Source organism: Tachysurus vachellii, chromosome 5 (assembly GCF_030014155.1).
Source record: "Tachysurus vachellii isolate PV-2020 chromosome 5, HZAU_Pvac_v1, whole genome shotgun sequence".
Taxonomy (NCBI): Eukaryota; Metazoa; Chordata; class Actinopteri; order Siluriformes; family Bagridae; genus Tachysurus; species Tachysurus vachellii.
Genome location: NC_083464.1, coordinates 1,037,501 through 1,050,000, shown reverse-complemented (window position 1 = coordinate 1,050,000; position 12,500 = coordinate 1,037,501). Strand labels below are relative to the sequence as shown.

The window sequence follows — 12,500 nt, the reverse complement described above, 5'->3', positions numbered from 1 at the left end:
TGTCACCTGTCAGTCTTTATCTTCATAGCTTATCTTCTTAATTGTCTGAGATGACTTATTTTGTATGATAGTGTAAACTGTGTAGCTGATTTATATACACTCATGTTCTATGTTTATGTTTATTTATCTTTTTTCCTCCAGGCTTCTGGATTTTCCCATCACTATTCCTGGAGCTGCTCCAAACCTGTCTGCTTCAACCCCTCCACTGACACCCCAGGACTGAACCACTGCCACAGGAAGGGGGAGTCAGTGAAGGGGGGAATACTTATTCTGTACTCTTTTTACATCTTACGGAAGAGAAAGTAAAAACAGACAGATAAACGATGAGTGTGAGCCGCATGAGCCGATACAGCATTGTGTCGTCAGAGGAGGACGCTCTGCGCCTGACCACCATCCACGGCTGCAGTAGTGTGAACGGCTATGGCAACGGGAACGGAAAGGTCCACACACGCAAGAAATGCCGTAACCGCTTTGTGAAGAAGAACGGACAGTGCAACGTCCACTTCACCAACATGGAACAGAAATCTCAGCGCTACCTGGCTGACATCTTCACCACCTGTGTGGACATCCGCTGGCGCTACATGCTGATCGTGTTCACGCTTGTGTTTGTAGTGTCCTGGCTAGTGTTTGGTTTGGCGTTCTGGGTAATCGCACTGCTCCATGGTGACCTGGACAACCCTGCAGGGGACGACAGTTTCACACCTTGTGTCCTGCACGTAAACGGCTTCTTGGCAGCATTTCTGTTCTCTATCGAGACACAGACGACCATCGGTTACGGTTTCCGCTGTGTGACAGAGGAGTGTCCGGTCGCCATCTTCCTTGTAGTCTTCCAGTCCATTGTGGGCAGTATTATTGAGTGCTTCATGATTGGCGCCATCATGGCAAAAATGGCGCGGCCCAAAAAACGTACTCAGACACTTCTGTTCTCCAAAAACGCTGTCATAGCCATGAGGGATAGTAAACTCTGCCTCATGTGGCGTGTTGGGAACCTTCGTAGGAGCCACATCGTTGAAGCTCACGTCCGAGCGTTGCTAATCAAACCGCGTGTGACTGCTGAGGGAGAGTACATCCCGTTAGACCAGCTGGATATTAATGTTGGCTTCGATCAAGGACTCGATCGGATCTTTTTAGTCTCACCAATCACCATTTTGCACGAGATTGATGAGGAGAGTCCACTGTACGGAATCAGCAAGAGGGATCTGGAGACAGCAGACTTTGAGATTGTGGTGATCCTCGAGGGGATGGTGGAGGCCACGGCCATGACAGCACAGGCTCGTAGCTCATACTTGGCAAGCGAGATCCTGTGGGGACACCGGTTTGAGCCAGTGCTTTTTGAGGAGAAGAACGAGTACAAAGTGGACTACTCACACTTCCACAAGACCTATGAGGTTCCATCTACGCCACGCTGCAGCGCTAAAGACATGCTTGAGAGCAAGTGTGTATCTGCTGCTGACAATGCCTCCACATTCTGCTATGAGAATGAGCTGGCGCTGCTCAACCGTGATGAGGAAGATGAGGAGGATTGCAGCAAGAGAGAGCAGCAAGACTTTGAACAGGTGTCTCGGAGCCTCGAGCAAAGGTCTTACCGCCGCGAGTCTGAGATTTAACCCCTTCTGACCTTTTAATACATCTTAGTTTAATGCAGAACAATGCAAAAGTGCCATAATGATAGGCTTGGAACTGTGCACAGTTTGGTGAGAGGGTGTGTGTGTGTGTGTGTGTGTGTGTGTGTGTGTGTGTGTGTGTGTGAGAGAGAGAGAGAGAGAGAGACTGTGAGTGAAATTCTATTAGAGAAATGATGCACAGTTCAGGCAGAGACTTTTTTAAAATCCTGCACAGAAACTTGAATCTTTTCCTTCTTCTTGTTTTATTTTTCAGAAATCTAGGTTCAAATCTAATCTTCAGAGTTTGTAAATATTTTTGCGTAGATAGTTTATGATTTCGTGTGGATTATTGCTTTTGTTTTAGAGAGAGAAAGAGAGATAGGATTCTTTTTTGTTGTTGTCTAGAACTATTGCCCTTCCACACATGACATATTACCCTTTAAGGTTGCACTACCTAGACAAACACACACACACACACACACACACACACACAGAGTTGATCTCTATAATTATCCACTTTTCCATAGTTCCGAGTTTCTGTAAAAAAGAGTGGGCGGTGCTTACGTTTCATTTGAGCAGCCATGAGCACGATGGTTTATCTAACATTAGCTAACCTGTTAGCCATCTTAGGGTAACTAACATTATGTAATAAAAATTAAGCTTAAGACTATTGAGACTAGTGGTGATGTCACATATAAAGGGTTTGCAGTTAATCAAATGCAACATAAGCTCCACCCCTTTTTCTTCAGAGACAGCTTTCAGTCTACCAATCAGGACACACGGTAAATGATGAGATAGAGATATAATATGAGTAATTAAGAGTTATAATAAAGACTGGACAATAAAACTTTAGCCAAAGAAAAAGATGAGAGTATGTAACCTAAGCCACGCCCATTTTCATCCCTCAGCAAAGATCTGAATGTCATTCTTTATATTAATTCAATTATATTTAATTTCTCATGTATATAAATGTTTTACATACTTTAATTATATTAATTTTTCCACTTTAATATTCAAACCTCAGGGCCAGAACAAGGCTGCTGCTGCTGCTGCTGCTGTGTGTGTGTGTGTGTGTGTGTGTGTGTGTGTGTGTGTGTGTGTGTGTGTGTGTGTGTGTGTGTGTGTGTGTGTGAGTGTGTGTGTGTGTGTGTGTGTATGTGTGTGTGTGTGTGTGTGTGTGTGTGTGTATGTGTGTGTGTGTATTACACAAAGTATAAATGCAGAGCTGATACATTAAACCACTCCAGAGTGTAAAAGATGATAATAATAACTAAATATTAAAGTCTAGTGTGAGTAATAATACAGAAGAGTACTAATACACACCTGGAATAAACAATAAAAGATAAATGATATCAGATTTAATCCCAGAGTTAATTCCAATCTTGTTTTACACAGAAAGTGTAGTGTGAGATTACAGAGATGAGTGATGAGATTAGACCAGGGCTGTCCAATCTCTCATGTCCAATCTCTCATGTCCAATCTCTCATGTGAAGTCAGGAGCCACACTCCTGTGGCTTTTGCTCTGTTGGAATGAAAACCTTCCACCATACTGGCCCATTCTGGGTAAGATCGGACATCCCTGGATTAGACACTGCTGCAGCAGATGAACTCACTGATCAGAAACAGATCACAGTGTTCATCAGTTTTAGTAAACAGTTCATTTATCATGTGGGGTCTGAAGTGAGGTGAGGACGTGTTATGAGTGTGTGTGTGTGTGTGTGTGTGTGTGTGTGTGTGTGTGTGTGTGTGTGTGTGTGTGTGTATGTGTGTGTCCTTTAATACAAGTGTGTTCTTTAATACAGATGTGTTCACTAATACAGGTGTGTGCTATGAAGCTCACTGTAGTCGGTATATAATGTCCTAGTTATCTGTGTGACTTTCACTGCATTCCTTCATCATCAGTAAATGCTTTATTCTGGTCATCATCATGCTAATTATTTCAACAACTAATTTGTTTATATTTTGGGTGAACAAACAATGTCCATGGGCCATGGGAGTATCTTGACTGGGATCAAAGAACATTGAATGCAATATATCATTATCATATATCATTAGTCACAGATACGAACATGAAGAACCACAACTAAAAAAAACAGTTTCACTTTCATACAGCAATAAAATCCTTAAAGGTGGCAGTTTAGGGTTTAATGTGAGGTTTAGTGTGTAGTGTCTGGGGCAATTGGTATTTGATGTTACAGGCTCCACCATCAGGGAATAGGGTGTAGTGCATAGGGATTTAAGGGCCTTGCAGTGAGATACAGATCTTCTCCATAAGGATGTAGGGTTTATTGGGCTCACCATAAGCTATGAAATTAAGATGTAGTACATGGTTCTGTAGAGGAATTAAGGGTGTAGTATTACGGACTTGTGTGATGCTGCAGACTTGTGTAGAAACTTTTTAGGGAATTCAATATGAGCCACAAATGGGATTCAACAACCATGTACACCTTGTTTAAGGGTTTAGGGTGTGTGGTGTAGGGTAGCTGTTTTAAGGTGAAGGGTGTAAGGGTGTGTGGTGTAGGGTAGATGTTTTAAGGTGAAGGGTGTAAGGGTGTGTGGTGTAGGGTAGATGTTTTAGGGTGAAGGGTGTAAGGGTGTGTGGTATAGGGTAGATGTTTTAGGGTGAAGGGTGTAAGGGTGTGTGGTGTAGGGTAGATGTTTTAGGGTGTAGGGTGTAAGGGTGTGTGGTGTAGGGTAGATGTTTTAGGGTGAAGGGTGTAAGGGTGTGTGGTGTAGGGTAGATGTTTTAGGGTGAAGGGTGTAAGGGTGTGTGGTATAGGGTAGATGTTTTAGGGTGAAGGGTGTAAGGGTGTGTGGTGTAGGGTAGATGTTTTAGGGTGAAGGGTGTAAGGGTGTGTGGTATAGGGTAGATGTTTTAGGGTGAAGGGTGTAAGGGTGTGTGGTGTAGGGTAGATGTTTTAGGGTGTAGGGTGTAAGGGTGTGTGGTGTAGGGTAGATGTTTTAGGGTGTAGGGTGTAAGGGTGTGTGGTGTAGGTTAGCTGTTTTAGGGAGTGCTTTCTGTGTGTGCTTTTCTCTAAAAACAATGGACAATTTCCCTTTTTTACACTTTATCACTAGATGAGTCCATCGTGAGCTCAGCGACTTAAACAGTTTAAGTTTATTAAGTTTATTTGAATCTATTCACAAGAGCAGAGAAAAAAGAACATGTCCCTGGAATATGCTGTTTATTTGTTTGTTTGTTTGTTTGTTAATTTGTTTATTTATTTGTTTGTTTATTGTCTCTATACAAAAAAGTCATAAAATGTAAAGAATTTTTGGTGCTAAAAATATACTAAAATGTAAAATTTATTTATTTTTCAACATTATTCACTATAATATAAATAGGATATTGATATAAAATATTAAATATATTGGTGCAAATTTCTTTGTTAGAATAAAAATAAAATATAAAAAACTAATAATAAAATGAAGAAATAAACATTATGCCATTATTATAAATTTAAACAAAAAAAGGAAATGCTGAAATGTGTAGTGTGTGTGTGTGTGTGTGTGTGTGAGTGTGTGTGTGTGTGTGTGTTTGTGTGTGTGTGTGAGTGTGTGTATGTGTGTGTGTGTGTGTGTGTGTGTGTGTGTGTGTGTGTGTGTGTGTGTGTGTGAGTGTGTGTATGTGTGTGTGTGTGTGTGTGTGTGTGTGTGTGTGTGTGTGTTCTCTTGTTTGCACAGCCTCCATAATGGCCATCTGTTTAGAGCAATAATAAATTTAATCAGCAATAATGAGAATAAAATCACGATAACTACAAATGTGTTCAAACTGACACTTTAAAGCACACAGACACTAGAAGGACAACAGGAACTACTGAACACTAGACAGATGGGGAAGGTGACATGGGAAACTAGGGGCAATGAGAAACTATGAGACAGTGAAGTTATGGGACAGAGATGTTATGGGACAGAGATGTTATGGGACAGAGATGTTATGGGACAGTGAAGTTATGGGACAGTGAAGTTATGGGACAGTGGAAACAGCACAGACTGAAATGTAGTGGTACTGATAATGAGAGGAGGAGAGAAGAGCTGAGAGAATAAATAATTTAATACATCACAGACGGAACACTCTACAGCTCTGATCAGTGTAGAATCTGCAACACTCAAATCACTCTGAAGAGGAATCTATCAGGTCTCATGCACAAATGTATTTTGATATTTGATGATGATGATGATGATGATGATGATGATGATGGTAATAATGATGATGATGATGATTATAATGATGATGATGATGATGATGATGATGATGATAACGATGATGATGATAATGATGATGATGGTGATAATGATGATGATGATGATGATGATGATGATGATGATGATGATGGTGATGATGATGGTGATAATGATGATGATGATAATGATGATGATGGTGATGATGATGGTGATAATGATGATGATGATAATGATGATGATGGTGATGATGATGGTGATGATGATGATGATGATGATGATGATGATGATGATGATAATGATGATGATGATGATGATGATGATGATGATGATGATGATGATAATGATCATGATGATGATAGCCAGAGGCTCTAGGTTTGAGTGGTGATGGAGAAGTGTAGCATCAGATAAAATGCCCCTGTTAGTTCATTTGTTTTCTCCTGTACTTCGGATCCTTGCTATTTTCACATCAGAGACACAGAGAGATTCACACTCTATATTTTTCTACAGAACTCTAACGTTTTGCTGCTGAGTGATGTTTTCTTCCATACACAGGAACTAGCGTGAACTTTATTTCACAATGTTTTAATGGGTTTCACTGTAAATACAGGAGGACAGGAGTGTGACCGGGAAAAGCTGGACATTTATGCAAGTCTTCCACAGCCCAGAAACACACACACACACACACACACACACACACACACACACACACACTGGGCTTGTACTGTACATGAATCATGCAGAACTGCTGAATTATTCAATGAAATCATAATTATTAAAAGAAATCTTTTGTCTCTTGGACCTTGTCTCTGTTAATTCATTAATATGATGAGATGTGTGTGTGTGTGTGTGTGTGTGTGTGTGTGTGTCTGGTTGTCTTTCATAAAGTAAGGATTCTTTGGTTGTGTATCTTTAAACTAAACACACTTCTCATGGCTGTTCATTGGGACACGCCTCCCTGCTGTGATGATGGTGTGTGTTGTTGAATCCCACAGACTGATGCACTACACACACCGGATGTGATGCGAGCTGGCAATCAGCATCCACAGGATTTTATAATGAGTAAAACACGATTCTGTGAATGTGGTGGTGACACTTGAGCACTCTGCCTATTATATAACTCTCCTACTTACTGCTCACAGTCACATCAAAGTACACAGTGAGAGATAAAGAGCAGTTGCACACAAATACACACTCTGGAACCCTATACCTCAACCTCAAATGCAAAAAGCTCTTTTTGATTCTGATTCTGATTCTGATTCTGATTCTGAAGCATCTGTGTTCATACTGTTTACATCTTTTAACATGGAGAAAGTCATAAAACAAACAAAACAACTACAACTACTACAACAACAACGTTTCTAGCTAAGACGTCGCCATCTTGTGTCAAGAATAAGTTATTGCTTCACGAATCATTTTACTGATTCGGTTCCTAATTGAATTGAAGTGTTTTGATCTGGTTTCGATTCACTATTTAAAGTTAGTGTCCAGTGCGATATAACATTACTTGATGCCCAAAATATGTATAAAATCAGTTTAAACGTTAAAATACGTTTAGGTATTTTAGTGTGCTGAGTATTTTATAAAATGTATTTACATTATTATTTCATTCGTGCTGGAAAGTCTGACTCGACTCACACAAAAAGAATCACATAAAGAATCGAATCGTCCATCAATAATGAAGGTTTCTTTCTTTTTATTTAAATTAAAATCGCTGAAGTTTTTTTTTAAGAGATATTATAGTCGCCACTATAAATAGCACGTTTTTAGAATTATTGTAGTTTCGAATTGTTGTAGTAAAACCTGACTAATTACTTTAGGAATCTTTTTCTGTTGCCAAGTAATTGCTCAGGCGTTACTATGGTAACATATTGCCCGGATGTAAGCTTTTACCGGCGCGTGTCCAAGTGCGGGATCAGACGAGTTCAGATCATCTCGTGTCGGAATAAATAATTAAAGCAAATTAAATTAACACATAACTGAGGCTGTTAAGGTAAACTTCTTAAAATATAATTTTATCTCACATCTGTATTCTGTCATTTATTAGTAAGTAAATAAACTCAAGTATCCGTTTGATTTCTATCTTTAAATCTAAGTGTGATTTAAATCTAACGTTAATCTAATGTTCTTCTGTCACGTCTCACTTCTCACGTCTCCTCTCACTTCTCCTGTCAGATCTCCTCTCACTTCTCCTCTCACTTCTCCTGTCAGATCTCCTCTCACTTCTCCTCTCACTTCTCCTGTCACTTCTGTCACTTCTCCTGTCAGATCTCCTCTCACTTCTCCTCTCACTTCTCTTCTCACTTCTCCTGTCACATCTCCTATCAGATCTCCTCTCACTTCTCCTGTCAGATCTCCTCTCACTTCTCCTGTCAGATCTCCTGTCACTTCTCCTGTCAGATCTCCTGTCAGATCTCCTGTCAGATCTCCTCTCACTTCTCCTGTCAGATCTCCTGTCAGATCTCCTCTCACTTCTCCTCTCACTTCTCTTCTCACTTCTCCTGTCAGATCTCCTGTCAGATCTCCTCTCACTTCTGTCAGATCTCCTGTCACTTCTCCTGTCAGATCTCCTGTCAAATCTCCTCTCACTTCTCCTGTCAGATCTCCTGTCAGATCTCCTCTCACTTCTCCCCTCACTTCTCCTCTCACTTCTCCTGTCAGATCTCCTGTCAGATCTCCTCTCACTTCTCCCCTCACTTCTCCTGTCAGATCTCCTGTCAGATCTCCTCTCACTTCTCCTGTCAGATCTCCTGTCAGATCTCCTCTCACTTCTCCTCTCACTTCTCCTCTCACTTCTCCTGTCAGATCTCCTGTCACTTCTGTCACTTCTCCTCTCACTTCTCCTGTCAGATCTCCTCTCACTTCTCCTCTCACTTCTCCTCTCACTTCTCCTCTCACTTCTCCTCTCACTTCTCAAGTCAGATCTCCTGTCAGATCTCCTGTCAGATCTCCTCTCACTTCTCCTCTCACTTCTCCTCTCACTTCTCCTGTCAGATCTCCTGTCACTTCTGTCACTTCTCCTCTCACTTCTCCTGTCAGATCTCCTCTCACTTCTCTCACTTCACCTCTCACTTCTCCTGTCAGATCTCCTGTCAGATCTCCTGTCAGATCTCCTCTCACTTCTCCTCTCACTTCTCCTCTCACTTCTCCTGTCAGATCTCCTGTCAGATCTCCTGACAGATCTCCTGTCAGATCTCCTCTCACTTCTCCTCTCACTTCTCCTGTCACTTCTGTCAGATCTCCTCTCACTTCTCTCACTTCTCCTCTCACTTCTCCTGTCAGATCTCCTGTCAGATCTCCTGTCAGATCTCCTCTCACTTCTCCTCTCACTTCTCCTGTCAGATCTCCTGTCAGATCTCCTGTCAGATCTCCTGTCAGATCTCCTCTCACTTCTCCTCTCACTTCTCCTGTCACTTCTGTCAGATCTCCTCTCACTTCTCCTCTCACTTCTCCTGTCAGATCTCCTGTTAGATCTCCTGTCAGTGCCATGTTTATTTATTTATTGATGAAAATAATGAATAAAACAGAAAATTGAATGAATGTTGTCCCTATAAACAAACAGTTAAACAGCAGGTCAGATAAACATCAGTGTGTGAATGTTAACAAACACAAAATTATTCGGATTTTAACAACTACGATACTGGACGAAGTGCGTTTACAGACAAATGTCGAAATGTTTAAGCTAATTCAGACATGTGATGTCACTGCATGTCTGTGGATCTACCTGCAAACTCTCTGTAGTTTTATAGCAAAAAACCTCTTCAAACTTGGAAATAACAGCTGTGTTTGTGTGTGTTGTTGGAGACAGATGGAAGATGACAGTGTGTGCAGTATGGGCAGTATAGAAGGACTGTCGCACCTACCAGAGTCATCCTGCCAGGTAGCTTCTTACCTACACCAGGTATGTAGGTGTATTCTGTACATCTGTACACCAGATGTATTCATATTTCATCTACACACACACACACACACACACACACACACACACACACACACACACACTAACACATTCTTTCTCTAAACCCCAAACCATGGGTGGTTTTGCAGAAAAGACTGTTTCCTCCGCTCCTGGAGAGCACACGGTGGACTCAGGTGGCTCTGTCTGATGATCAGAGGCAGCACAGGACACCGAGCGAGTGCATCGCTAACAACTACAGCCCACAGGCTCGACACCTGAAGATCACACACCTGCAGCCCACACACTACTGTATCCTTATACACACACACACACACACACACACACACACACACACACACACACACACACACCTCTGTATCCTTATACACATTCAATTAAATTTTTAAACAATGGACATTGTCTCAAAGCAGCTTTACAGATCATAAGTAATATTAGTCTTATATTTAAATGTATTTATATTTATCCCTACTGAGCAAGTCTGAGGTGACTCAGGTGACTGTGGGGAGGAAAAACTCCCTTAGATGGTAAAGGAAGGAACCTTGAGAGGAACCAGACTCAAAGGGGAACCTCATCCTCATCTGGGTGACACTGGGGGTGTGATTATAAATATACAGTCTGATAAATGTTGTGTTGGTGTAAAAGATCACATGGAGTTCACATCTCATCTTTAGTATCACAGAGTCTAACTGGAGCTGGTAGATCTGTAGATCACAGAGTCGCCCTCATCTCAGTGAAGGTCCAAAATCTTCATGGCAGAAGACAGAGCTGGTACAATTTCTGGATGCCTCGGGATGGGTAGAAAGAGAGAAGCAGTGGAAAGGAATTAGCCTAGCTGCTGTTCATAATTTTAGCGAGCACTAGATGATAATGTGCATTTAGTCAGATGTAATAGAGCACAATATTATGGGATGTATTATGTGTACGCCTGACTAAAGAGATGAGTCTTTAATCTACATTTAAACAGGGAAAGTGTGTCTGAGCCCCGAACACTATCAGGAAGACTATTATAGAGTTTGGGAGCTAAATAAGAAAATGCCCTAACATTTTTAGTAGATTTTGATATTCTGGGAACTACCAGAAGTCCTGAGTTCCCTTTTGAGGGATTTCACCACTGCATCAGGGCTGATGCTATGGCAACGCTTCTTTGAGCTTGCATACCAGGCTGGAGTTCCACGACTGTCAAGGCATCACGTCAGCTTCGGTCATGGAGGTTGCAAGTTAAGTTAGTGGAAAAGGAACGAGAGATGGGTGGGTTTTTTCACCCTCTCTGCTGACTCCAATATCTTCGCTTTGACCACGGCTCAATCTGCAATTCTAGCCAAGTCCCTGCCTTTGATATTTCAGCTTCGGCTTTGCGAACTCACTTGGTTGATTTCTCCTGAATCGAATATGGAATTATTATTATTTTCCACATTGGACTCTGAGGAGCTCAGTGTAGGCAATGAGGAGCAAGCAGCTCCTGGAGGTGATCACACATGCTGTTACTAAGCTTTGCTTAGCCTGGTCATATTAAAGGTTAGCGTTGTCCGCTCTGAGCTTGAAAATCGCAACTGCCTTCCACCTCCATGCAGGCCTCTCTAATTATTGCAGACCTCCACACTGTGGTGTTGAGGCTGTGGAATGACCCATATTCTGCCTGTTTATTCTGAACAGCCTTTTAAGGAAGAGCTACAATCCTGTAGGTTAATCTAGTGCAGTGCTGCACACAAGTACAGTTTTACATTCGTATCAAGCTGACTTGCTAAAGGAGCTCATCTGTGATCAGAAGGAATCCTAACATCTGAGGGATAGGGTTTCCAGGATACCCTTTTAGGGACATCTCTACTGCTGTCCACCCCATCACATCATGTGATTCTAGGCAAGGTGAGCACAGCATCTGTTTCAGGGCACCAGGGAGATCGGCATATGGTTAACACCACTTTCAGTCAGCCGGGCAGTGTGGGAACTTCTGCCAGGCATGTCTTAGTGGTTCCTGGCAGGATCCAGTGTTATCACTTTGGATCTGCTTCACATGAGGCCATTCCAGCTATGGCTCAATGGTGTGGGCTTTTATCCTCACAGACATCCCCTTGGGTTCATAAGGGTTAAGCAACGTGGCCTACGTACCTTTCTTATGTGTCGCAGGACTCTTTCGAAGGATGCCTCGCTTTCGAGCTGGGGTGCGACCTTGGATGGCCGCCCTGCCACAGAGTCTATGGTAGGGCCCTTATCTCTCATGGCACATAAATTGCCTGTAGATGAGGGCCGTGTTTCTAGCGTTGAAATGCTCTCTTACACCTCAAAGGCTGCCATGCATTATTGCACTCAGACAGCACTGCGGAGGTTTCCTATATCAATCAACAGGGCAGTCTGCATTCATGCCCAATGTTCAGGTTGGTGCAGCAGATTCTGCTCTGGGCAGAGACTAGATTTCTTTTGCCGAGAGCGATTTATATCCCAGAGCGTGTAAATTGTAATGCAGATTTCCTGTCGAGGCATGTGCTGAGTGGCCGAGGGCCCATCTGTATGCCTTTCCCCAGTAGCTCTGCTCTCACAGGTCCTAGCCAGAGTGCGCCACAACTGAGTCAAACTTCTCCTAGTGGCTCCTCGTCGGCCCTCTCGAGTTTGGTTCATGGACCTAGTCTTCCTCCTAGATGGAACTCTCTCTTGGGTGAAGGGGCAATCCTACCCCCCCCGCTCCAAGATGTGGAAGCACTGGGTCTGGCCCCTGATCAGTTCCTAGAGGCAGGCCTCTCATCTGATGTGATGGAAGGTTAGGGTTAGATGGATGCTAGGGCTCCCTCCACTGGAAGTTG

At 42.4% G+C, this 12,500-nt stretch overlaps 2 protein-coding genes across 2 annotated transcripts in view; both read left to right on the top strand.

The window, feature by feature from the left end:
• kcnj12a (potassium inwardly rectifying channel subfamily J member 12a) overlaps positions 1-4,097 on the top strand; it is a 10,035-nt gene extending 5,938 nt beyond the window's left edge. The window contains exon 2 of the mRNA XM_060869450.1: positions 142-4,097. Within this exon, the coding sequence (XP_060725433.1) occupies positions 324-1,607 (1,284 nt within the window). The 5' untranslated portion in view covers positions 142-323 and the 3' untranslated portion in view covers positions 1,608-4,097. The remainder of the gene's footprint in view (positions 1-141) is intronic.
• A 5,521-nt stretch (positions 4,098-9,618) lies between these two features.
• dnah3 (dynein axonemal heavy chain 3) overlaps positions 9,619-12,500 on the top strand; it is a 50,843-nt gene continuing 47,961 nt past the window's right edge. Inside the window, exons 1-5 of the mRNA XM_060869327.1 lie at positions 9,619-9,687; positions 9,834-9,993; positions 11,564-11,744; positions 11,830-12,077; positions 12,167-12,457. Of these exons, the coding sequence (XP_060725310.1) occupies positions 9,619-9,687; positions 9,834-9,993; positions 11,564-11,744; positions 11,830-12,077; positions 12,167-12,457 (949 nt within the window). The remainder of the gene's footprint in view (positions 9,688-9,833; positions 9,994-11,563; positions 11,745-11,829; positions 12,078-12,166; positions 12,458-12,500) is intronic.